Raw genomic sequence first — 26,618 nt, forward strand, 5'->3', positions numbered from 1 at the left:
AAAGGCTGTGCCAACTGGTGAGGCCTGATAGGGACTAACCAGTCTTGAAAGACAGAAGCCCTCCCCAAGTGCTCTGAACTCAATCTGGGAGTCTCGTCCAGTTACTTTTTGGGCTTTGAGGGTGGAGTGGAAAAAGGGAACGAGAAGAAAGGGCAGGGGAAAGAAGGAATGTAAAATAGCCCAGAAGGACTTCCTTGGTGGTCCAGTGGTTAAGAATCTGCCTGCCAATGCAGGGGACACAGGTTCAGTTCCTGGTCTGGGAAGATCCCACATGCTGCAGGGCAGCTAAGCCCCTGCACCGCAACTACTGAAGGCCACACGCTCTGCAGCTCTGCTCTGGAACAAAGGAAGCCAACGGAACGAGATGCCCAAGCACTGCAACGAAGACCCAGAGCAGCCAAAACCAATAAATAAATAAATACAACGAAAGAAAAAGAACCCAGAAGACAATACAGTCTGGAATCATCAAAAAGGAGGGATTAAAGATATTAGAATTAAAAGCTGGAGCCTACTTCTCCCGACATACCTGAAATCACACCCATCCAGCTCCAACCAAAGAGGAACCTGAGTCCTACTGTTGCTTCCCCACCAGATCAATTTGCTAAAATTAATAGTACTGCTGCTCCCCTATTCATGTCCAGGAATAACTCGGGAACAAGACATTTAATTCAGAGATAAAGTGTCTCCCATTTTAAAAAAATCTGGCTTCCCTGGTGGCTCAGATGGTAAAGAGTCTGCCTGCAACGTGGGAGACCTGGGTTTAATCACTGGGTCAGAAAGATCCCCTGGAGAAGGAAATGGCAACCCACCCCAGTATTCTTGCCTGGAAAATTCCATGGACGAAGGAGCCTGGCAGGCTACAACGGTACGTGGGGTCGCAAAGAGTTGGACATGACAGAGTGGTGAACACTTTCACTTTTCAAAGTGTAACTCACCTGCTCTCGGTAGCCCACCAGACTGAACCTCTCTGCGGGTGAAGAGGAAAACCTTCCCAACTATTCAGATTCACCTATGTGGCTGCTGTGAGCTGTCACAACACACTTTGGTTGATGGAGGCAAGATGATGCTTGTCAGTGCCTAGAATAGTCACCCTGCAAGCTCCACTCTTGCTCCAGGGCACTGCCTAGGAATTTTGCTTCCAAAGGAAAAGCGTCTAGCAGCGATATCAGTGTGTCACGCAGAAAGGAAAATTGATCTACTCAGATGGCACTGAAGGTACAGAGATGATGTCAAGAAATACCATTAATTTCCCAAAAGCAGTGTGCTCACCATTGTAAAAGCGTAGTTCATTCTATAATGAACAGCCTCCCTCAAGAGACTGACTTGGCAAATGTGGTTCCTTTACTTTTCTGTGCAAATCCCCACGGCATTAAAAATGCCTCTCCTTAAAAGGGAACCCTCTTACACTGTTGGTGGGAATGTAAATTGGTGCAGCCTTTATGGAGAAGAGTATGGAGGTTCCTTATAAGACTAAAAACAGAGCTACCACATGATCCAGCAATCCCACTCCTGGGCATATATCCAGAGGAAAACATAATTTGAAAAGGTGTACACCCCGATGTTCACTGCAGCACTATTTACAATAGCTAGTACACAGAAGCAATCTAAATGTCCATTGACAGATGAATGGAGAAAGAAAATGTGATACATATATACAATGTACAACTAACCAAAAGAATAAAATAATGTCATTTACAGCAATATGGATGGGTCTAGAGATTATCATATTAAGTGAATTAGGTCAAAGACAGGTATATAATATTGCTTACATGTGGAATCTAACAAAATGGTAGAAATGAACTTATTTACAAAACAGAAATAGAGTCACAGATGTAGAAAATAAACTTATGGTTACCAAAGGGGCCAAAGGGGGGACAAGATGGGGGCTGCTGGGACTACTCTACCTTTGTCTCCATACCAGACCCTAAACACCCACAACTATATACACACTACTGTATATAAAAAAGATAACTAATAAGGACTTACTGTATAGCACAGGGAACTCTACTGAATCCTCTGAAAAGAATCAACAAAGAGTGGATATATGTGTATGTATAACTGATTCACTTTACTGTACCTCAGAAACTAGAGGGGCATGAAACCTCACAGTGTTGACTGAATCAACACTTTCTATCAACAGGGTTCCTTTAGGACTGTCCCCTGAAGAAAGCAAGTAGAATCCTGTAGAGGATTTTTAGCTGTAAATTTCCCCATGTCTTGCTTCTGCTGTAGAACTCTATTAACCGAAACATTTAATTATCTACAACACCTCACACCATAAACTCAGAGAGAGCTTACAATTAGAGCTTTTCATCTGAGGGACCAAGAGCTTTGTTATGAAAATTTTCCACTATAGGAACAATATACCTTCAAATGCTGGGTAGGTTTTATGGATAAGAAAATTAAAAGCTCATTTATGCAGATGGTGACTGACCTGCCTAATGACACAGACCCTGTTGGTGGCAAAATCGAGCAAGCCATTCCTATTATTGGGAAGATGTCGGGGGAAGGAAAAGAAGGTGGAGGATGGTTAGCTTTTCTACCGTGATTCTTCTCTTCCTGAATTGTGACAGGCTTCCCTTGGCCCCTGTGCTAGACTCCTTTTCTGACTCTCCTTTCCTAGACTCAAATCGAAGTCCTGACCTCTGTGGTCTTCAGACCCAGTCCTTTACCCACAGTGCACTGCACTTTGTCAGTATCATATACACCATCCAGGCAGGTCAATGGTAACGGTGGGTCTGTCTGCGCGAGATATTCAACTTCTGCCCAGGATGTGCCATGGCTTCTGAATCCCTGCTTCTGAGTCAACCATGGCAACTTCTGCTGCTCTGGAATTATCTCCTTGTGTTCTCTGTGTTGTCCTGTCCTGCCACTTCCCCTGCTCCCCAAAGGGGACACCACACAAGACTCTGAGCCGAGAATAAATATCTGACTATCTTCATCTTGTTGCAAGACTAGTCATCTGCTATCTGTCGATGGCCACCAGGTCCTAAGGTAGAATTCACGTTCCGTACAATCCATTTATGTAAAGCCTACAATTCAACAGATTCTAGTATGTTCACAGAGTTGTGCAATCAGCATCAAAATCACTTTTGGAACATTTTTATCATGCCCCCCAAACCCTGTTTGTTCTCATTAACAGTCATTTCTCTCACCACGCATCTCCCACCCCTAGGCAACCACTAATATACTTTTTATCTCTCCCAATTAGCTTTTTATTCAAATTCATTTTGGCTCATCGGATCAGTGGATGGAGTCCGGACTCCTCTTTCTGTCTCTCCACAACGTGGATCTCCTGTTTCAAGTTATTCAGTCGTCCATCTTCCCTCGACTTTATTTTTCCCTTCATTTTTAAATGCACATTCTCTACCTTTGTCTCCATACCCAACCCTAAACACCCACAACATCTTTGCTGTGCTGTCAGTAGAGGAACTCAGTGGACTTGAGTTGCCCAAACTCTGCACATCCCAAAGAAAGAACTGACCCTTGCCAGGCTCCTGGAAGATAACCACTAAACCCTTGGAATAGCCTGCCCAATAAGGGTATCTCTGAGGCCCTGGGTCATGCTGTAATTAGCTCAACTTCTGCAGAGGGAGGTGAGGAGGAGTGGAGACTGAGTGGCCAAATTCAATCACATGGGTGCTCCATGCCTACAGGACTGACTCCCAGTAAAAACCAGGAATACCGAGGCTCCAGTGAGCTTCCCCAGTTGGCAATACCTTATGTGTTGTTACATGTCACCTCTGGGAGACTAAAGCACTGTCCATGCAACTCCACAGGGAGGGGACAGCCAGAAGCTCATGCTTGGTTTCTCCTGGACTCAGCCATATGCCTCTTTTTGCTTGGCTGATTCTAATATGTATTCTTTCACTGAAATAATCCATAACCATGAGCATGATTGCTTTTCTGAGTGGTATGAATCCTTCTAATGGATTGTCAAACCCGAGGGTAGTCATGGAGACTTCAAACACACTCATTTTCTAAGCTGACCTCGAACTGTGTCATCTCCCATATTCTTTGCCAGGGAAAATCCCCTGCAGCTTGCAAGACTCAACAAGTCACCCTCTTTCCAGAAAAAAGAGCACAGTGTGGAAGGGCATAGACTCCGAACCCACTATATCCAAATTCCAGATTCATCTCTTACTGGACATGCAACCTTGAATAAAGAAAGCGCTGCCCCTGCCCCTCAGTAGCATACCTGTGAAATGAGAATGGTAAGGATACTTATCTTGTAGGGCTAGTAGGAGGTGTACATGGATTTGTATTGTGTAAAACAAAAGAAAAATGCAGGCACATAGAAAATTCCAGCATTACTGATGGTTTTTATAAGCTTTCCTAACCACTCCAGGTTGCTCAGTGATAAAGAATCCACCTGCCAATGCAGGAGGCACAAGAGATGTGGGTTGGATACCTGGGTCGAGAAGATTCTCTGAAGAAGGAAATGACAATCCACTCCAGTATTCTTGCCTGGAGAATTCCATGGTCAGAGGAGCCTGGCAGGCTACAGTCCATGGGGTCACAAAGAGTCAGACATGACGGAGCAAATGAGCACACGCACAGACACCCAAAACCACTGCACTCACAAAGCTTCCCCCCTTCGACAAATCGCATTTACCTGTACTAATGTGTGATTATGCACACTTGAGCCCTATGTCTCCAACTAGTCCAGGAACTCCCCTAAGAGGATCATGCAATCTATCATTATGAACCTCCACCCCTGGAAGGTTCCACCACAAGGCTGAACACATAGTTGGTTCCTAAAATATATTTGCTGATGCACAGGAAAGTGAAAGTGAAAGTCACTCAGTCGTGTCCGACTCTTTGTGACCCCATGGACTATACAGTCCATGGAATTCTCCAGGCCAGGATACCGCGTAGCCCTTCCCTTCTCCAGGGGATCTTCCCAACCCAGGGATCGAACCCAGGTCTTCCGCATGGCAGGCAGATTCTTTACCAGCTGAGCCACAAGGGAAGCCCAAGGATACTGCAGTGGGTAGCTATCCCTTCACCAGCGGATCTTCCTGACCCAGGAATCGAACCGGGGTCTCCTGCACTGCAAGTGGATTCTTTACCAACTGAGCTATCAGGAATGACAGCGTTGTTTCCAAGTCTAAGAAAACCCGATTCTTCACTTAAAGATTTCCTCTCTGTAAGCTAGTCATTCTTCCTCTACAGGAAAAAAATTACCTTCTCCTTTTGTATACACTTGCACACAGAATTTGAGATTCCAACAGCTATACATTTCCAGGACAGCCCTTTCAACTCTCAGAGTCTAACAGGCTTTAATGGTCCCTGTACCTTGTAATTTATGATCAAATTATATGTTAGATTAAGGATTGCTAATTGTTAATCATCAGCTTGAATTAGTTATTAATGAGTAATGTCACTAATTACAGGGTCACCTAACACAGAGCAGGCGGGCACCACTGGCACATCCCAGAAGACGCCTGATGACTCAGCTTCAGCCAGTGCCCTGAAAGCAACGTGCTGTAAAACATCCCACCTCTGACAGCTCCACACACCCTTCCCTCCCATGGTCAAAGTCATGAGATTATACAGTTGGAAAGAACTGTGAAGATCAGCGGTTCCCAAGTCGTGAGCTACAGATTTCTGAAGGCTGCTGAGCTAAGGCAGGTGCCCAGGAATTCATGGTGCCTTCAGGCTAAAGATATTATATCCCTCTTCCTTATCGTTGCTACTATTTTTCACATCTATGGACATAATGTATGAATAATACAGTTTAACTTGGCATTAAAGCACAATGGAGTTCATAGCAGTTTTTTGTCAAGAAACCGTCATGGAAAATCTATTGATTTTACATTTCTTGGCCCTCAAAGCAGTCATCAGTTAGTTTTGGGGTTCCTGGTCAGCTCACCCATTCCCATTCCTCTTGGCAATTATTCCAGATCTTTATTTTTTAATGTGTTTTTAATAGGAGGATAATTGCTTTACAATGTTGGGCTGGTTTCTGCCATACAACTATGTGAACCAGCCATTAATATACAGATATCCCCTCTCTCTTGAGCCTCCCTCCCACCCACCTTCCCCATCCCACCCCTCCAGACCATCACAGAGCACTGAGTGAGCTCCCTGGGCTAAACACTTACACGTGGTAGTGTGTATGTTTCAATGCCGCTCTCTCAGATCATCCCACCCTTTCCTTCCCCCTCCAGGCCCACAAGCCTGTTCTCTCTGTCTGTGTCTCAATTCCTGCACTACAAATAGTTTCATCAGTACCATTTTTTTCTGGCTCCATATATACGCATTAATATACAATATTTGTTTTTTCTCTTTTTTGACTAATTCACTCTGTATAACAGGCTCTAGGCTCATCCACCTCAGAGACTTTTGCCATTTTTTTCTGTAGCACCTAATTCAAGATCTACCTTTTACTCTTAGCAATGATTTCCTCTCAATTCGTAAGGAAAATGTGGGTCACCCAGCATAAGCTCTCTCTTCCGGCTCTTCAATACCAAACCACTCTTGTGTCCTTGACTCCACCCCCTACTCCCTCTTCAGGGTTCTTCCTTCCCAATCAGCACCACCCCTCCTTTCTGTGTCCTCACATCCTCCTTCTCTCCTTGCTTCGTGCCCTCAGCTGTATGTACTGTGTTAAAATGGGACCTATTATGCCCATATTGTATTTCCCTCGTAGCTCAGTTGGTACAGAATCCACTTGCAGTTCAGGAGTCCGTCCTGCAATGTAGGAGACCCGGGTTCGATCCCTGGGTTGGAGAGATCCTTTGGAGAAGGAAAAGGCAATCCACTCTGGTATTTTGGCCTAGAAAATCCCATGGACAGAGGAGCCTGGCGGGCTACAGTCCACGGGGTCGAAAGAGTCAGGTATGACAGCTACAAAACCACCATGTCCATATTGGGGCTGAGGATGTTCAGGCGATAGACGCTGTATTCCAAGAAATCATGCAAAAAGAGGTCCAAAGCAGATAATCGAAAACCAGCTAGCTGACAAATGGGAGTGAGTAAGTGAAGTCTGGGAGAGGAATGTGTCTGGAGAGATTCTCTGGAGTGAGCTGAATCCCCTCTCCAAGGAGAGAGGGTGGTATCCTACCATCTAATCCCAAGCCTGGTGGTCAACCATCCTGGCAGTGGAGAAACACCCTCATTGGTGCCTCACTCGTGCTAAGCAAGGGAAAGGTGGCTGGTGGGGCAGATGGGGACCCTGTGTGTGGAAGTAGCCCCCTCTCCTCCCGTTTAGGACAAAGATGTGTGAATCCTGGAAACCAGACACGGAAGCCAGAAAAGATGCTGATCCATCCCTCATCCATTTGTTCATTCACTAAACAGTTTCAGTATCCCTGCAAAGTGCCAAGTACTTATTATTCTCTGGGTTACAACAGAAAAGCTACAGGCCTGGCTTCATAAAGCAGGCAGACTAGTAATGAATTAAGAATGATAAAGAAAGGATCTTCCACTGGGAGAAACAGGTTGAATATCTAGCAGTATTTTTTTGTGTGTTTTGTTTTTTGGCCCTGATTACCAAACAGAAAGGAAAAAAAGATATATAGGAAGAAAGAGAAAGAAAAGAGTGAAACAGAAAGAATATGCATTCCCTGAATGCAGCACCTCCGGTGTTTGTATTGTCTACTGGGAAGACTCAGTAGCTAAAGATTCATCCAATCTAATGTCATTTGGATGGCGAAAAAGTTCTCTTCACCCCATCCTTTACCAGATTAAAACCATTACTATTAAAATACTGAAATCACAAAGAGAATGGGAAACCATCACATCCTGACATTTAAGAAAGAGTATTGTATCTGCTTAATAACATCAGAAGGGCCATAAAAAGTCTTTCCTTCAGTTAAATAGCTCCATCAACTATTAACAAATTAAGCATTTCATAAGTTATGATACATTAAAAAGAGATCATTAATATTCGATTCTATTGTGTACATCAGAGATGCATGTCATGTTAACGACTCATGACCATGACTCCATTTTTTGAGTCTTTTAAAAATGCATATTAATCATCTTAATGTTACATAAAATACAAGATCAATTTTTGCCTAGTGCCTCACATATGTAGGGATAGTTGTGTGTTCTGGGTATTATAAAGCACTTTGTGTGTGTGTGTGTGTGTGTGTGGACTCAGTAGCTCAGTCATGTCCGACTCTTTTGTGACCCCATGGACTGTAGCTCATCAGGTTCCTCTGTTCATGGAATTTTCCTGGCAAAAATATGGGAATGGGTTGCCATTTCTTCCTCAAGGTGATCTTCTCAACCCAGGGATCAAAGCGGAGTCTCCTGCATCTGCTGCGTCGGCAGGCAGATCCTCCGCCACCGAGCCACCTGGGAAGCCCAAAGCACCTCACTGCATCCATTTCTTTGCCACTGCCACACTTTCATTCCCTTATGTCACAGCTGGAGGTCAGCCTCCCTGTGTGTCAGGGAGGAAGCAGTGCGTGGCCAGAAATATGAAACTGACTTTGAATCCATCGCCTGAACCCTGTCCCTTCAAGATCTGAAGGCCTTGGGGTCTTTAGGCATGTCCCATTTTAATCCTATTACAAATCGCATAACACAAAATGTACTGTTCTTAACCATTTTTATGTGTACAGTTCAGCAGCATTAAATACATTTGCAGACTGTGCAACCAGATTCCAGAACTCATTTCATCTGGCAAAAGAGAAACCCTACACCCACTAAATAAAAAGTACCCATTTTCCCATTCTCCCCGGCCCCTGGAAACCACCACTCTACCCCATCTCTCTGAATTTGGCTATTCTAGCTACTTCATAGGAGTGAGCTCATATAGCATCTGTCTTTCCATGACTGGTTTATTTCACTTACCATATAGTGCCCAAGGGTCATCCATGTTGTAGCATGAGTCAAAATTCCCTTCTTTCTTTTTTTTTAAATAATTTATTGATTGATTTTTGGGTGCACTGCATCTTCCATTTTCTCTAGTCGTGGTGAGTGGGGGCTACTCTCTAGCTGCACTGTGTGAGCTTCTCATTCTGGTGATCTCTCCCATTGAGAGGCAAGGGCTCCAGGGCATATGGGCTTCAGCAGTCCGCTCTAGAGGGCAGGTTCAGTAGTTGTGGCGCACGGGCTTTAGTTGATCCTCAGCATGTGAGATGGTCCCAGACCAAGGATCGAACCTGCGTCCCCTGCAGTGGCAGGCAGATCCTTATCCACTGTACCTCCAGGGAAGTCCTCTTTCCTTTTCTTAAGGTTGAATAATATTTCATTATAATTTTGTTTATCCATTTATCTGTTGATGGACCTTTAGGTTACTTCCACCTTTTGTTGATTGTGAATAACACTGCTATGAACACGAGTGTGCAAATATTCCTTTGAGACCCCCTTTCAATTCTTTTGGGGTATATACCCATAAGCAGAACTGCTGGACCATATGATAACTCTATTTTTAATTTTTAAGGATGATTACACCATTTTCCATAGCAGCTGCACCTTTTTATCTCCCCACCAGCAATACTCAAGGATTCCAACTTCTCCACATTCTTGCCAACCCTTGTTATTTATCTCTTTAAAAACTATGGTAGCCATCCTGATGGATGTGAAAGGATATCTCAACCAAATATCCCTTAAGGTTATGCTTTGGTTTTCAGATAATACCTTAGTGATGAGTCTACATTATTATTTGCAGAAATCTGAGAGTGCAGCCCTGCCACAGTATACGAAGCCACTGAACATCTAGGTTGGGATGGGAATTGAGCTATGAGACATCCCCAGCTGAGCAAGTTATTAGCCCCAGAGGTTACCTTCTCTGTCACCTAAAATCAGCTCATCGGTAGCTCTACCCTAATACAGTCTGTCAGCTTTCAATCTGTGCTAGCAAATAAGAGAATATGGAACAAGGCTTGTTGTTCAGTCACTAAGTCGTGTCTGATTCTTTGTGATCCCATGGACTGCAGCATGCCAGGCTTTCCTGTCCTTCACTCTCTCCTGGAGTTTGTTCAGATTCATATCCATTGAATTGGTGGTGCTATCTAATCATCTCATCCTCTGCCGCTCTCTTCTTTTGCATTCAATCTTTCCCAGCATCAGGGTCTTTTCCAGTGAGTCATCTCTTCGCATCAGGTGGCCAAAGTATTAGAGCTTCAGCTTCATTAGTCCTTCCAAAGATTATTCAGGGTTGATTTCCTTTAGGATTGACTGGTTTGAACAGGTGTCTGTCCATTTCAAAACCCTACTCTGGTTTATCAAAATTTTATAAACTAAGAAAGAACTTCATGGATCCTTGCAGAAAATCCTCACTCCTGTTCCACAATTGCCCCTTTATACCAACAAACACATCCCCCAAACAAGGGCAAAGAATGAATAAGATGGCCCCCTCCATCTCTTTGAACACAGAACCATGAAGATATTAAATCAGTTTTGATTCTCACGTAGAACTCATAAAAAATATTGAACCATAACTCGGGTAACACCTTGTTTGAAAATCAAAGCATTTGTGGTGGGTTGAACAATACCCCCTGCTCCCTTCCTCCTGAAAAATATCCATATCTCATCTCTGGAACCTGCTTATATTACCTTATATAGAAAAAATGGCTTCACAGATGTGATTAAGTACAGGATCTCAAGAAGAGGGAGATTGTTGTGGGTTATTCACATTGATCCCAACTGTCATCACAAAGGCCCCTATGGGAGGAAGTCAGGAAAGTCAAGGGAAGAAGGTGGCCATGTGACGAAGGAAGCAGGGGGAGAAATTGACGCAGTAGCCATGAGCCAAGGAATGAGAACAGCCTTTAGAAGCTGGACAAGGCAAGGAAGTGGATTCTCCCTTCCAGTCTCCAGGAGAACCCACCTGCAGACACCTTGCGTTGAGCTCTGTAAGGGTCACTGCAGATTACTGCCTGTAGGATATAAGAAAATAAATTTCTGTGCTTTAAGCCAGGGGTCCCCAACCCTTGGGCCATGAACCGGTACCGGTCTGTGGCCTGTAAGGGACCGGGCTGCACAGCAGGAGGATAGCTGCAGGCAGGCGAGCAAGCAAAGCTTCACTGTGTTTACAGCAGCTCCCCATCACTTGCATTTCCTCCCATCAGATCAGAGGAGGCATTAGATTCTCATGGGAGAATCTACAGTGAACTACGCGTGTGAAGGACCTAGGTTGTGCGCTTCCTTATGAGAACCTGGGAAATAGATGGGGAAACAGTGGAAACAGTGTCAGACTTTATTTTGGGGGACTCCAAAATCACTGCAGATGGTGATTGCAGCCATGAGACTAAAAGACGCTTACTCCTTGGAAGAAAAGTTATGATCAACCTAGATAGTATTCACAAGCAGAGACATTACTTTGCTGACTAAGGTCCTTCGAGTCAAGGCTATGGTTTTTCCAGTGGTCATGTATGGATGTGAGAGTTGGACTGTGAAGAAGGCTGAGCCCCAAAGAATTGATGCTTTTGAACTGTGGTGTTGGAGAAGACTCTTGAGAGTCCCTTGGACTGCAAGGAGATCCAACCAGTCCATTCTGAAGGAGATCAACCCTGAGATTTCTTTGGAAGGAATGATGCTAAAGCTGAAACTCCAGTACTTTGGCCACCTCATGCGAAGAGTTGACTCATTGGAAAAGACTCTGATGCTGGGAGGGATTGGGGGCAGGAGGAGAAGGGGACGACAGAGGATGAGATGGCTGGATGGCATCACGGACTCGATGGACTTGAGTCTGAGTGAACTCTGGGAGATGGTGATGAACAGGGAGGCCTGGCGTGCTGCGATTCATGGGGTCGCAAAGAGTCGGACACAACTGAGTGACTGAACTGAACTGAACTGCACTATGAGAACCTAACACCTAATGATCTGATCCTGCATTATGGTGAGTAATAGTGTGTACGGTGTATAATTATTTCATTTTATGAAAGTGAAAGCATTAGTCACTCAGTCATGCCTGACTCTTTGTGACACCATGAACTGTAGCCCACCAAGCTCCTCTGTCCATGGAATTCTCTAGGCAAGAATACTGGAGTGGATAGCCATTCCTTTCTCCCAGGGATCTTCCTGACCCAGTTATCTAACCTTGGTCTCCTGCACTGCAGGCAGATTCTTTACCATCTGAGCCAAGAGGGAAGTCCACTTCATTATATATCACAATGTAATAATAACAGAAATAAAGTGCACAATAAGTGTAATGGGCTCCAATCATCCTGAAACCATCTCCCCCACTCCTGGTCTGTAGAAAAACTGTCTTCCACAAAACTGCTCCCTGGTGCCAAAAAGGCTGGGGACTGCAGTTTTAAGCCAGTAAATTCATGTTCATTTATTATAGCAGCCACAGGAAACGAATATGGCATCAAAATCTGCCAACTTCATTCACCGTCCCTTATATTTCACCTTCCCAACTGGTCCACCACAAAGGACTTATCTCCTTGCCTCCAAGGAAGCTGGCTGGGGTTTGGGGCAAAAGTCCTACACCAAGCTGTCCAAAGGCCCTGGGTTACCTGTCGGGGGGGCAGGTGCCACACAAAAAAATGTCCTTTGTCTAAGTGTTCCTACATCACGGTAATTATAAAGCATCCAAGTATGGAAAAGTCCCAGTAATTAATACCTTTTCAACTCCATGCTTAAAAGCTCCTGAACACAGTTCAACAGAATATGAGGAAGAATAAAAAAGTGTGAACGTTCCTATTGACTGCCATCCTTCAGGACTGCTGTTTGATAAGCTGAGGCAGAAAATTTTTAGTTAAAAAGAAGTAAAATGCAGCATCTTTTCTCAAGAAGAAAACTTCAGTGGGAAAGCATCCCAAATCCTCAAGCAGCTGTTTTCCCCACTGCAGCTCCATCCCCAGGTGGTTTCTCCCAGGCTCTCTCCCTCCCTCCCTGGCCTGGGATCTGGGGACGCAAAGGCCTGCAGGGCACGCGCCCTTGGCACAGACCTGATGGGGAGGGAAGGGTCTCCGGCGTCCCACCAGTCTTTCGGGGGGCTGATGTACATGCACCACAGCTCCCAGCTGTACCCGTGGGCCGAGTTCTCATACCGCTGCACCTCGAAGGTGTCCTGCTTGATGTTGTCAATGGAGGGAAGGATCACACGCTTCCGGTTCTCCTGGATCCGCGAGAGGACCGGTTCGGCCCTGAAACACAGAGAAGTAGAAATAAAAATCTCTCTCCTGGGCTTCCCTGGTAGTCCAGTGGTTAAGGATCCACCCTGCAATACAAGGGACACCGGTTCCATCCCTGGTCCGGGAAGACCCCACATGCGGTGGGGCAACTAGCCTGGGGCACCACAATCACTGAGCCAGCGCTCTAGAGCCCGGGAACTACTGGAAAACATCCTTTAGTAGACCCTGCAGTATCAACTCAGGTCAAAAGTTGGCATCACAGGCTCCCTAGAGCCCGTGCTCTGCAACCAGAGAAGCCACCACAGTGAGAAGCCCGTGCACCCAGTGAAGAGTAGACCCCGCTCAGCACAATTAGAAAAAGCTCGAGTGCAGTAACGAAGACCCACTACAGCCAAAACATAAATAAATTTTAAAAAATCTCACTCCTGAGGCTCACCTGCACCCCCACTGGCTCAGACGTCAAGACCACAATGAACAGAAGCATCCTAGCTGAAGGCTGGGCTTTGGGCACGCTGGAACTCACAGGGAGGCAGCTCTCGATGGATCAGGTGGCTTTTAATGAGCCCCGTAGCCTGCAGCTCAAGCCCTCGCCCCTGTGGGGTCACCACAGTGTCACGTGTGCTGGCTTGAAAGGCCGGAGGCGAGAACTGAGAACCCAGGGCCTCTGGCCTATCAAGTCTGGCCTGTCTTTTATACCCACAGTGTCTAAGTCAAGGCCAGGCCATCCTGAGAGAATCTGCACTGCCCTGCAGTTTCATAGTTTTCAGTTTCCCCTCTGGCACTGGCCGATGCCTCCGGTTTTCTTTTTCCTGCAGGAGCTGAATTGTCTTTCCCCAAATAGGTCACTTCTACCCTTGATGGCCTGGTTTCAATATGCATTTCACTAGCTTCTTTGTGCGTGCGACTATTTCAGTTGTTTTAATTGATTATTTAATTGATTTCTTAAAAGGCATCTAATTGGATGGGTTCGGGATGGCAGGCAGGAACTAATTGAATGCAAAAGTGGGCAGAATCCTGCCTCTCAGCGAGCCTGCCTCCTCGGGGATGCAGCAGGAGAGAGGCAGGGACCTGGCTCAGGGTTCAAGGAGCACCCCTGCCAGCTCAGGAGAAAGCAGATGGCCAGACACCCTTGCCAGGGTGTGTTCTCCGAGGCAGACATAGGAAGGGATCATTTCCCACATTCGAAAAGGAAAAGATGGCTCTCAGAAACCAGGGCATTAATCTCCCTGCTTAGAACAGAGCACAGGCTTTGGAAGGGAGTCAAGCGAAAATCCCATTCCTCTGCATTATTTGGAAGAATAATGAGAAAGCTCGGCCTCCATCCCATCTCTTTTCATTTGCAGCTATTGAATTACCTGTTGGCACATCTCATCTTTCTATTTAAAATGAGCAATAAAATATACCCGGAGCCATTTACTGCCTCTGATACTTTTGCACACCCCATAGAAGCTGATGCCAAATGGGACCGACTCACAATTTCTAGATGTGCTTCAGAGCTCTGCCCCTTCCAAGCCCTCACTCTTGCTGTTGTCCTCCAGGAATGCCCTTGTGCCTGGGCAGGAAGTCTAGCCACCCACATAGAGTGCCACCTCTCCCAAGAAGCCTGCCTTGATTTCTCCCCAGTAGACAACTCATCCCTTCCACTCTTAGACCATCTTCTCCACCATATTCAAGTCACTCCGATGACATGCTGTCCAGGAATGTGGAGGTCAAGACAGAGAGGAAGAGGTGGACATGTGAAACAGAAGGCAAAACCAGCTAAAGCTGGAGGGGGATTGGATAAGTTAACACAACATGATGGAGACAGAAGAACTGAGTGATGGGGGCATGGTGGTGCCACCTGATTGGACAGGAAAGAAATGAGGAGAGGATGATGTGGAGGAAAAGGTGAGACAGGACAAGGCTAAGGCTACATGCGTTCAGGATTCTTGCTCAAGAATTCCCAAACTTGAGTGAGCAGCAGTCTTTGGGTCGGGGCTGGTTAAAGCAGATTGCTGGGTCCCACCCCTCGAGCTCCTGATGTCATAGGTCTGGGTGGAACCCAAGGATATATATTTCTAACAAGTTTCCAGATGATGCTGGTCTGGGGACCACACTTTGAGAATGATTACAAGATAACAACGAGGCTCAGGAGAGGTCAGGGCTGCAGACCAACAACTGTGTGTATCAGGGTCTGACAACAACAGAAAAAAACAAGGAAGAAAACTGGGCTCTGAGATGGTAACAGGTGCCTGTGTGCACGGGAAAGGGCCAGTGTTTATGGTGACCCCAGGTTCCAAAACATTGCGTGCTCATGTGCAAAACCCTCCTTTAATCCGGCCATTAAAAGGATTCTAAAGTTGGTTTCAAATGAAGAATAGACATTTCAGTGTTTAATTAGTGATGGGACATGGGCTTTTCACATAGGGTACTGTGAGACCGCTCATATTCGAGATGCTATCATTCCTTTTTTTTGGCTGTATCGGGCAGCACAAGGGATCTTAGTTCCCCAAACAAGGATCAAACTTGGATCCCCTGTAGTGGAAGCGTAGGGCATCAACCACTGGATCACCAGGGAAGTCCCAACATTAATGAAGTTAAAGACTCTGCTTCTTACTAACCCTCTGCAACCTGGGGTAGGGGTTTAACCTCTGACTTGATTTACCATTGGTTAGTTAGGAATGGAGAAGGAAATGGCAACCCACTCCAATGTTCTTGCCTGGAGAATCCCAGGGATGGGGGAGCCTGGTGGGCTGCTGTCTCTGGGGTCGCACAGAGTTGGACACAACTGAAGCGACTTAGCAGCAGCAGCAGCAGCAGTTAGAAATAATCATATAACTGTAAAGCTTGAACCTAATTTTAACATGCTCATTGACTGATCTGGGCATTTTGGATGCTTCACTCTCTTATATACAAAATCTTCTCCTCCGTGTGTGCTCCCCAATTTCTCTCATATTGTTCTTTTTACCAGGAAGTCAGGCAGGGCATGTTGGCAGACAGAAACCCTTCTCTTCCTCTTAATGATGTTAAAGACGATCCCATAAATTCTAGGAAGCTTTGCTTGAGTAGGCAGAATTATAAATGAATCTTCCCCCCCCTCTCCCCGTAATAGTTAACCATCCTCCCCAGAAATGGAAACAAACAAATCAGCAAAAGAGAACATCAGGAATATGACTGCCTTGTCTTCTTAGCAAGGGGCATCTTGAGTTCCGTCTAACTAATATATCATTTTCACAGGGATTTTCATGATGGTAATGATGATGACCCTGATAGGATAGGATGATGACGGCAAGGATGACGATGATAGACTGAGTAAACAGCAGATGTATTTCTCCCTGCTCCCAGTTTTATCCCAAACTATGGTCTCACCTTCTTTTCACCCGCCCTTCCCCATTCTTCCCGGGGCCCCAGAAGAAACAGGCAAAGTGCGCCCACCTCCCAGACTCCAGGCCTCCTGACCATGCTGCAGGTCCCAAGTGTTTCGGGTTTTAGCTTGTGACCTACCAGCCAGCGGTGAACTCCACGTGGGCATCAAAGAAGCCGGTGACCTGGCCAGTGGCCACCTTCCAGCCCTCAATACGAGCTCGGATCAGTCCCTCTCTTTTCTGGTTTCTCACCACCTTCACCAGCCCGGGGTAGCGTTTGTGGACATACTCCTCCAAGGGGGCCTTCAGCTCCTCTGCAAATGACAAAACACAGGAAGATCCATAAACAGGTCAAATGTGCATCCAACCCACTGTGCGGGCAATGGATCTTCAGATAGTCCAGAGACTCCAGACAAGTTTGCATGTTAGTCATTTTAGTAAAAAGGACAACTGGGTCTGTGTGAGTCAGAAGGCGTCTCTGACTGATGTCCTTCGAGATTTCTTTTCTTTCTGCTCCCCCCTCCTTCCTCGGCCAGCATTCCTGTGCTTGCACTGTCTCCTGGGTCCTGTTTATCCTCTTTATATGGTTTTTTCCACCTGCACATACACTAGTCCTCACAGGATGTGTTCTGGGAGGTCCAGACCCATAGTTACACCCTAGATGCAACATTAACAGGGTTTGTGCTTTGGTCATAGGATGTCAAATCTTCACCCAGCAGTAGAAACGCTACCGTGATGGCAAAAGAAACGCCAACAGGATTGAACGCTCCCTTCTGCCACCAGCAGGTGGTACAAAGAGCATTATTTATATGATCTAATTTAATCCTTACAGCAACCTAGGTGGTGGCTAGATTAATCCCATTAATTTACTACATGAATTCCACTTTGCAAATTAAGAACAGTCTTAGGAAGTGGGCTGCCCTGGTGGTCCACTGGTTAAGAATCCACCTTGCAATGCAGGGGACATGGCTTTGATCCCTGGGGAAGACCTCACAAGCTGCAGGGCAACTAAGCTCATGCACCACAACTCCTGAGCCTGCGCTCTGAAGCCCTTGCTCCACAACAAGAAAAGCCACTGTAATGAGAAGCCCTTGCACAGCAACAGAGTAGCTCCTGTAGTCTGCAATTAGAGAAAGCCCTTGCATAGCAACAAAGACCCAGCACAGCCAAAAATAAATAAACACATATATACAAATAAACATTTTTTTAAAAAGAACAGTCTTAGGGAGGCTAACCTGTTCCAAGGGCACAACCGAGGAACAGAAGAGATGAATCACAGGCCAAATGTGTCTAACTCCACAGACATAAAGGTAATACCCTTGTGTCCTTGAGAATCATCATCTCATCACAAGGGAAAAAAACCCCACATTTTTTGTTTCTATTTTTTAATAGCAGTATGAGACAAGGATGTTAACTAAGCTTTCTGCAGCAATTACTTCACAATATGAAAGTGAAAGTCACTCAGTCATGTCTGACTCTTTGTGACCCCATGGACTATACAATCCATAGAATTCTCCAGGCCAGAATACTGGAGTGGGTAGACTTTCCCTTCTCCAGGGGATCTTCCCAACCCAGGGAATGAATCCAGGTCTCCTGTATTGCAAGCAGATTCTTTACTGGCTGAGCCACCAGGGAAGCTTCACAATATATGTCAGGCAAATCATTATACTGCACACCCTAAACTTATATAGTGCTGTATGTCAATTGTATCTCGATAAAAATGGGGGGAAAATCAGCAGGTGTAGAAAGACAAGCAGGGAAGGGTTGACAGAGAGGGAATTCCAAAATACACATACTCCAAGGACCCACCCTGGCCTGGGACAGTTTCCGGATCTGGAAACAGCCCAGGTGACTCAGATGGGAGTGGTCCACAGACAATACGTTAGGAGACATTGTCACCTCTGCCTCTGCTCTAGAAAAACTCCAAAGGTTGTATTTACAAATGTTGTACAGACCCCTCACTTGCTACTTATACACGGCAACTTTTAGCAAATGCCCTTTGGGTTGCCATTTCCTCCTGCAGGGGATCTTCCCAACCCAGGGATCAAATCCGTGTCTCTTATGCCTCCTACTATGGCAGACTGGTTCTTGACCACTAGCGCCACCTGGGAAGATCTGGCACAGCCAAAAAAGATTAAAAAAAAAAAAAAAGAATAAATAAGATTTACATATAAGACCCTTTATATGCATTCAAAATCTTAGTTCTAATACTAATTGGTCTATTATTAATATTATTCATATAGGTCTAGCTTTAACTCTCCATCAACAACAATGCATCTTTCTAGCTAATCAATACCGTTTTAAAGTCTAGCCGCTATCATTCTATAGCAGCAGTCACCAGCTTCCAACTTACAAGATTCAGGAACACATTGTTCCAAACAACTGAAGTGACGGCCTCGGGGCTGTCATGGGAACACAGTGAGATGCCAGCATTCGATTAGCAAGGCCCAAGAATGAATGACACTGAGAAGGCTTCACTTCCCAGGCCCTGTATGTGATTCTGGACCTCCTAAAGTACTGGGTTGTTTCCCTGCCTGGATTTAAAATCAATCTGAACACAAGCACTTTCTCAAGATGCTTACACTCTGGGTAAGGAGATGAGACATGTTCAAAAAATTCCAATATTCAGAAGCTAAGAGCCAAAAAAAAAAAAAAAAGGCCACAGAGGGAAAGGGTTACAGGGGCACAGAGTATTGTGGACACAGTGGGAAGAGATGACTGCTTAGGAGACGTAGAGTTCCAGAAGACTTCAGATCCCACTTTGGGAAATGTGTGTATTCAGGAGGCAGGGGGCAGAGTTAGAGGACGAGAAAAGCTACAAACAGCATCACAGGGGCAGAATCATACCACGGGTTTGGGCTAAGTCGCTTCAGTCTTGTCTGACTCTTTGTGACCCCATGGACTGTAGCCCGCCAGATCCCTCTGTCCATGGGATTTCCTGGCAAGAATACTAGAGTGGGTTCCCATGCCCTCCTCCAGGGGATCTTCCTGACTCAAGGATCAAACCAGCATCTCTTGCATCTCCCGCATTGGCAGGCGGGTTCTTTACCACTAGTCTACCTGGGAAGCCCAAATGAAGGGTAGAGTTTCCAAAAGGAGAAGCTGCGCATTCATGTCACAGATATTTACAGAGCGCCTCCATGGCTGACAATGACACAATCCCTATTTTTGAAGAGTTGTTCAACAGCCAATGTTAGGAAAGTCAAATGCGTTAGAGAAAATGAGAGCTAAGAACAGGCCACGTGATCTACACAAATTCAGATCAACGGGACCAGTGAGGAAAAAAAAAATGAATTCCCTTCTGAATACAGCTGGGTCCTTTGGGGACAGGGTGAGTTTAGGGAGAAGTGAATGAGCAGGACAGCTCAGGACTAATTTCTAGAAAAGTTGGTCCTGGTGGAACAGAGATGTGACAGCTTGAGGGCACCAGGGTGTTGAGATTTAGAAGTCACTTCCTTGGCTCAGATGGTAAAGAATCTGCCTGCAATGCAGGTGATGGGGGTGCGATCCCTGAGTTGGGAAGATCCTCTGGAGAGGCGGATGGCTACCCACTCCAGTGTTCTTGCTTGGAGAATTATATGGACAGAGGCGCCTGGTGGGCTACCATGGGATCTTATAGGGTTGGACATGACTGAGCGACTAACACTTTCACTTTTCAGTTTAAAGCAAGAAAGTCCACAAGCTGACCGAATGAAAACAAGGCCCCCAGGCTCATCATGGAAGGAAACAAATCCTCAATCTGACAGCAGTAAGAAATGTCACATCCATCACTTATCATCCTTAACAGACGGACCACTCCTGGACATTATAATGACAGCAAGAAAAACATTTTACGTAAGATTTTTCTCACTGGCAGACTCAGAGAAGACAATGAAAACTCAATTCTATGGGCTTCCCTGATGGCTCAGTGGTACAGAATCCACCTGGGTCTTGAGGATCCCCTGGAGGAGGAAATGAAAACCTGTTGCAGTATGCTTGCCTGGGAAATTCCCTGCATAGAGGGGTCTCGCAGGCTACAGTCCACAGGCTCGCAAAAGATTTGGACATGACTCAGCGACTAAAACAGCAACTTTGCAAAAATAAATGTTTACCTATGAGTGTTATCAAATCCAATCCTAAATTGGTCTAGAGCCATTTGGGAATGCTTGTGTTTCTTAAGGTTTGGATCAATAACATTTGAGGTCAAGAGGGGAGAGGCAACTACTGCCCTTCATCGGAACGGACCAGAAGGGAGCTCTATCTGCTTACAATAAAAGGAACAGCCGTCATCCAGACTTTAGGAGTACATGTTGCAACAAGAAAGTTACAGACAGTGAGAATGAAAGCAAAAATCATTATTACAGAATTTTATCCAGACTCTGCAGTTTCAGTGGTATTGGAGAATAAAACATCAGTCTAGTCCCCTGTCTCTAAACCCTGTTCAGAGAAAAGTGTTGACCTAGAAGACTCATCTCCACGTGCTCCCAAAACATGTGCATGAACCTGGGCACCACATGGATGTGAGCTGGGAAGTGGCCACACTGTCCGGGATTGGACTCCATCTCTACCTCTCAACCCTCCTAGTTGTCAAGTCTTGACAATGAGACTTACTGAATGTGCAATTCTCCTCAAGGTATGGAGACTCAAGATAATCAGTCTAAGTTTAGATGTTGTTTCTTCTTTTTTTTAATGCACTAATTTAAAAAAAATTATTGGAGTATAGTTGGGCTTCCCAGGCGGTGTTCGTGGTAAAGAACCCACCTGCCAATGCAGGAGACATAAGAGACGCTGGTTCAATTCCTGAGTTGGGAGGATCCCCTGGAGGAGGATATGGCAACTCACTCCAGTATTCTTGTCTGGAGAATCCCATGGACAGAGGAGCCTGGAGGGTTCCAGTCCATAGTGTCACAAAGAGTTGGACATGACCGAAGTGACTTAGCACACATAACTGATTTACAATGTTGTGTTAATTTCTGCTGTACAGCAAAGTGAATCAGCTATATGTGTATATATACATGCATATATACATATATATACATTTACATATATATATATATGCCATATGCATGAGAATTGCCAGTAGGTCTGGGGTGTGGCCCAAGAATTCACATTTCTAACAAGCTCCACGGGGCTGCCACTGCTGTTCTGGTGAACACTCGGAGTAGCTCTGACTTAGAGCCAGTCCCTTATCCAACCCCATCTGTGACGAGTTAACCCCGGCTCATGAAATAGGTCTTATCCGAAATGAGCAGACGCTCCATAATCCCAGTGTTGGCCACTGCTAGTCTCTGCTTTTGCCCGGGCCTTCTTGTTCCACCTTGTCTGAAAGATGGAGCCCCTTGGAGATGACTTGAGTCTAGACAGTGAGGGGTTTGTCTTGCCCAAACTGGGATCCTGATGGCTTCCTTCCACCCACCCCTCACATGGAGCAACCTCCCCATCAAGCCCTTCAACAAGGACCCGGGGGTTCCTGGCTTCTGCTCTCACTCCCACAGCCCGTTACGATGACGAGTGCTACGATTCCACCAACACTGCCTCTGCTGCCGTCAGCAGCACCATCACCACCACAGCCACTTAGAACCAACACTCCTCCCCGCCAACAGCTGCTGAGGTGTGGGCATACTGCTCACTGCGAATGCATGGGTTGTGACAGCTGGGACGAGAAAATAGCACATATGGCATGTTCCAATTAAAAAAAAAAAAAAAACGAAAAACAAAACCATCTGCCTCAAAGCCATTGTTCTGCAGAGTGTGAGTTTCCTCTACCTAGGAATCACCGGGCAGGTGATGCAGGTTCCTGGACTGCCCTAAACGAATCTAATTTTCTGGGCTTGGTGGGGCTGACCAGAAGTCCAGATGATTCTCCCACAAACCTCGAACTTCTCAAAAGCACTGCTTGATTTTTTTCTTTCACTGGTTTTACCATGTTAAGATACACGTAAAATTAACCTTTCAACCACTTTAAAGTTACAATGGCATCACGTGCATTCGCAGTGTGGCTCAACCATCACCCCTACCTAGTTTCAGAAACTCTCATTACCCCCAAAGGAAGCCCCACATCCATTAAGCAGTCACTCTCCATGTCTGGCCCATCTTCCAGCCCCTGGCACCACTAATCTGCTTTCCATCTCCATGAATGTGTCTGTTCTGGATATTTCAAAACCTGGAGTCATAACAAGATGTGGCCTTTCTGTGTCTGTAAGTCCTGGTCGATTTTGAGGATGAGGGGAAGCAAATTTTTGGGTTTTTTTAAGGTGTGACTTTAAATTCCTTGGCCTTACTGAAGGTCTGATTCCTCATTCTGCTGCCTGTTAGCTTTTTTGACCCCCATTTTGGCTATTTGGTTGACTGGAAGCTTATTTACAAAACCCCTCCAGATTCATCCAAGGGGGTTCTGGTTTCTCTGAGAGGAGGATCCAGCCCTTGGATCTGTGTTCACACCCCTAGAGTCCCCCTGACTCTGACACTAGCCTTTCTCCCCATCCCTGATGGAAACTTCCAGCTCACCATGCTTGGGGGTCTTGAGTTAGCAGAGGGGAAAACCACCATCCAAAATGCAGGTTCAGCACAGCCATCAGGCCTGATGCCCTACGTTTCTGCAGTGCTTTTTATGAGTTTTTTTTTTTAATGTGTGAATCATCCATGATGCCATCAAGACTCCTCTCACCAAACTCTGAAGGGACAGCAATAACCTAAGAGGCACCCCCCGCCCCTGCTCCCCTCCTCTGCCCCTGCACCACCCTCCATTGCATGGACCTGTCTCTGAAATCCTAGCCCTTAAGAACATCCATGGACCTCCCAGGTGGCGCTAGTCATAAAGAACCTGCCTGCCAATGCAGGAGACGTAAGAGACACAGTTTCAATCTCTGGGTGGGGAAATTACCCTGGAGGAGGGCCATGGCAACCCACTCCAATATTCCTGCCTGGAGAATCCCACGGACAGAGAGGCCTGGTGGGCTACAGTCGATAGGGTCACAAAGAGATGGACACGACTGAAGTGACTTAGCATGTAGGCAGGAACATCCAGGAGGTTGTCATACAGAGTGAAATAAGTCAGAGAAGGAGAAATATTGTGTGACATGCCTTATATGAAGACTCTATAAAGAAATGATACAAATGAACTTATTTACAAATTAGAAACAGACTCACAGACTTAGCAAACTTACAGTTGCCAGGGGGAAGGATGGGGAGGAGGGATAGTTAGGGAGTTTGGGACGGACATATACACACTGCTATATTTAAAATGGATAACCAACAAGGACCTATGGTAGAGCACAAGGAACTCTGCTCAATGTTATGAGGCAGCCTGGATGGGAGGGGAGTTTGGGGGAGAATGGATACTTGTATATGTCTAGCTGAGTCCTTTGCTGTCCACGTGAAACTATCACAACATTGTTAATTGGCTATACTCCAATATAAAATAAAAAGTTAAAAAATAACATCCATGGAGAGAGCGAGAGCAAGCATGTGAAAACACAAGACAAAATAACACAGACGATGGCTACGTTGCATGTTTTATTCTCCGGGCATCTCTCAGTTTTGCGGACTTAAATAATGCATTGTCTGACTGTGGGAGTGAAAAAAGAGGCGAGGCGAGAGCTAGAAACTTCAGGAAGAATGGGGGAGATTAAAAAGGGATGCTTTCGGCATGTATGAAAGCATTTTAAAGGCGATGCCACAGTGAGATCAAAGCATGGAGAAAAGAAAGCAAAAGACGAAAAGAAGCAAGAAAAAAGATGTGAGGTGCAAAATACCGAAGTGTTAAACTAAATATATCACACGGAGCAGTGCATTCAGGAAAGAGACTTTGAAAAGGAAAGCCATCTCTGCTTTTATTCCTTTGTTAAGAAATTCCTCTCTACTGCTTCTTCCATTTAAATTTCACCTTTAAAAAAACACAAACAAGAAGCCCAACCCCACAGGAAAATATCGTAATGCCTCTTTGGGGGTGGCTCCAGATTGCTCCCCCAAATTAAGAGCATTCCCCTATCTCACCCCATCAAAAGGCAGTTGAAAATCTGGTACTTGCAGCTGATTCTAATAATAACATGTGAATTTAAGCGATAAAATTTGTCTACAGCCTGGAGTGTGTTTTTCTTTCATTATGTTTCTTATTTACTGTGATATTGATTCTGAACTCTCTGAAGCTGGCAAATTTCTTCTCTGAAATAACCGAACTCACCATCTGGAGGCAGGGGCGGTGCTCAGGGGGAGCAAAATGGCACACAGGAAACCCTGGAGAGAGCAGGGTCAGAGCTCAGCGTTTGGTTACTTCTTGGAGTTTTCCTTAAACGCAGTTGTCAGGCAGGAATGGGATAAGAGTAAGTTATCTGGTCAGTCTCCCCTTTTCTGATATTTTGGGTACCTCTGTATTCAGAGCCCTGATTTCTCCAAGGTCAAAGGCAGTATGGGTCCTTTGAAGTGAAATGAAAGTCGCTTAGTTATCTCTGACTTTTTGTGACCCCATGGACTGTAGCCCACCAGGCTCCTCTGCCCATGGAATTCTCCAGGCAAGAATACTGGAGTGGGTAGCCATTGCCTTCTCCAGGGGACCTTCTGGAACCCAGGGATGGCACCCGGGCTCCAAAATCACTGTGGATGGTGACTGCAGCCATGACATTAAAAGACGCTGGCTTCTTGGAAGAAAAGCTATGACAAACCTAGACAGTGTATTAAAAAGCAGAGATATTACTTTGCCTACGAAAGTCCGTACAGTCAAAGCTATGGTTTTTCCAGTAGTCACATACGGATGTGAGATCTGGACAATAAAAAAAAGGCTGAGCACCAAAGAACCGATGCTTTTGAACTATGGTGCTGAAGAAGACTCTTGAGAGTCCCTTGGACTGAAAGGAGATCAAACCAGTCAATCCTAAAGGAAATCAACCCTGAATATTCATTGGAAGGACTGATGCTGAAGCAGAAGCTTCAATATTTTGGCCACCTGATGGGAAGAACCGACTCACTGGAAAAGAACCTGATGCTGGGAAAGATTGAAGGCAGGAGGAAAAGGGGATGACAGAGGATGAGATGGCTGGATGGCATCACCGACTCAATGGACATGAGTTTGAGCAAACTCTGGGAGATGGTGAAAAGAGAGGGAAGCCTGGCGTGCTGCGGTCCATGGGGTCGCAAAGAGTCGGATGCAACTTAGCAACTGAACAACAATGGTTCCTACCTGAGAGGGTTGTTTAGGGTGTTAAATAAGAGGATGCTTGCAAAGCACTTAGCTCAGGGCCCGGCACACAGAGGACACTCAATGCATGTCAAACTTGTTACTTGTTTTTTATTGTATGTGTCTCTTTATACGGGTGAACAGAGAATAGACATGTCTTGGGAAACAAGAGGATGACTCTGGCAAGGGGACAGGAGGGCTTCGAGGGTGGGGAGGGAGTCTTGAACCAGGAGGAAGAAGGAAAGCACAGAGAGAGGTGACTCTTGCCAGGGACTCCTCCAGAGTCCTAGTTCCAGGACCAGGATGGCTGAGTAGGAGCCCTGACTCCTGCAAATTCTTTATTATTTTTTTCTCTTTATCAGAGTATAGTTGCTTTACAATGTTGTATTAGTCTCTACTGTACAGCAAAGTGAATCAGCTATACCTAGACATATATCCCCTCTTTTCTGGATTTCCCTCCCTTTTAGGTCACCACAGAGCACTGGGAAGGATTCCCTGTGCTATACAGTAGGCTCTTATTAGTTACCCATTTTATACACAATAGTGTAAATATGTCAATCTCAATCTCCCAATCCGTCCCACCCCCTTCTCCTACCTTAGAAAGTGAAAGAAAGAAAGTGAAGTCGCTCAGTCGTGTCCGACTCTTTGCGACCCCGTGGACTGCAGCCCACCCGGCTCCTCCGTCCATGGGATTCTCCAGGCAAGAATACTGGAGTGGGGTGCCATTTCTTTCTCCAGGGGATCTTCCCAACCCAGTGTTCGAACTCGGGTCTCCCACATTGCAGGCAGATGCTTTAACCTCTGAACTGCCAGGGAAGCCCTTCCCTATCTCGGTGTCCATATATTTGTTCTCTGCGTCTGTGTCTCTATTTCTGCAAATAAGCTCATCTGTACCGTTTCTCTAGAATCCACATATATGTGCTTAATATATAATACTTGTTTTTCTCTTTCTGACTCTGTATGAGAGTCCCTGGGGCCATGAACTTCTTTTTTAATGGGTATCAGTGAGCATCTCCCAGTGTCAAGAGGGTGTGGTCTAGACTCCAGGAGATGTGTGCTCAGTTAGCACCATGGAGCCGT

General features: G+C 45.7%; 1 protein-coding gene across 1 annotated transcript in view; it reads right to left on the reverse strand.

Moving 5' to 3' along the window:
• Positions 1-26,618, reverse strand: part of GALNT17 (polypeptide N-acetylgalactosaminyltransferase 17) — a 427,725-nt gene that overhangs the window by 176,961 nt on the left and 224,146 nt on the right. Inside the window, exons 4-5 of the mRNA XM_027961707.3 lie at positions 16,527-16,701; positions 12,858-13,055 (exon numbers count right to left, since the gene is read on the reverse strand). Coding sequence (XP_027817508.1) covers positions 12,858-13,055; positions 16,527-16,701 — 373 coding nt within the window. The remainder of the gene's footprint in view (positions 1-12,857; positions 13,056-16,526; positions 16,702-26,618) is intronic.

The sequence above is a fragment of the Ovis aries genome, chromosome 24, assembly GCF_016772045.2.
Source record: "Ovis aries strain OAR_USU_Benz2616 breed Rambouillet chromosome 24, ARS-UI_Ramb_v3.0, whole genome shotgun sequence".
Lineage (NCBI taxonomy): Eukaryota > Metazoa > Chordata > Mammalia > Artiodactyla > Bovidae > Ovis > Ovis aries.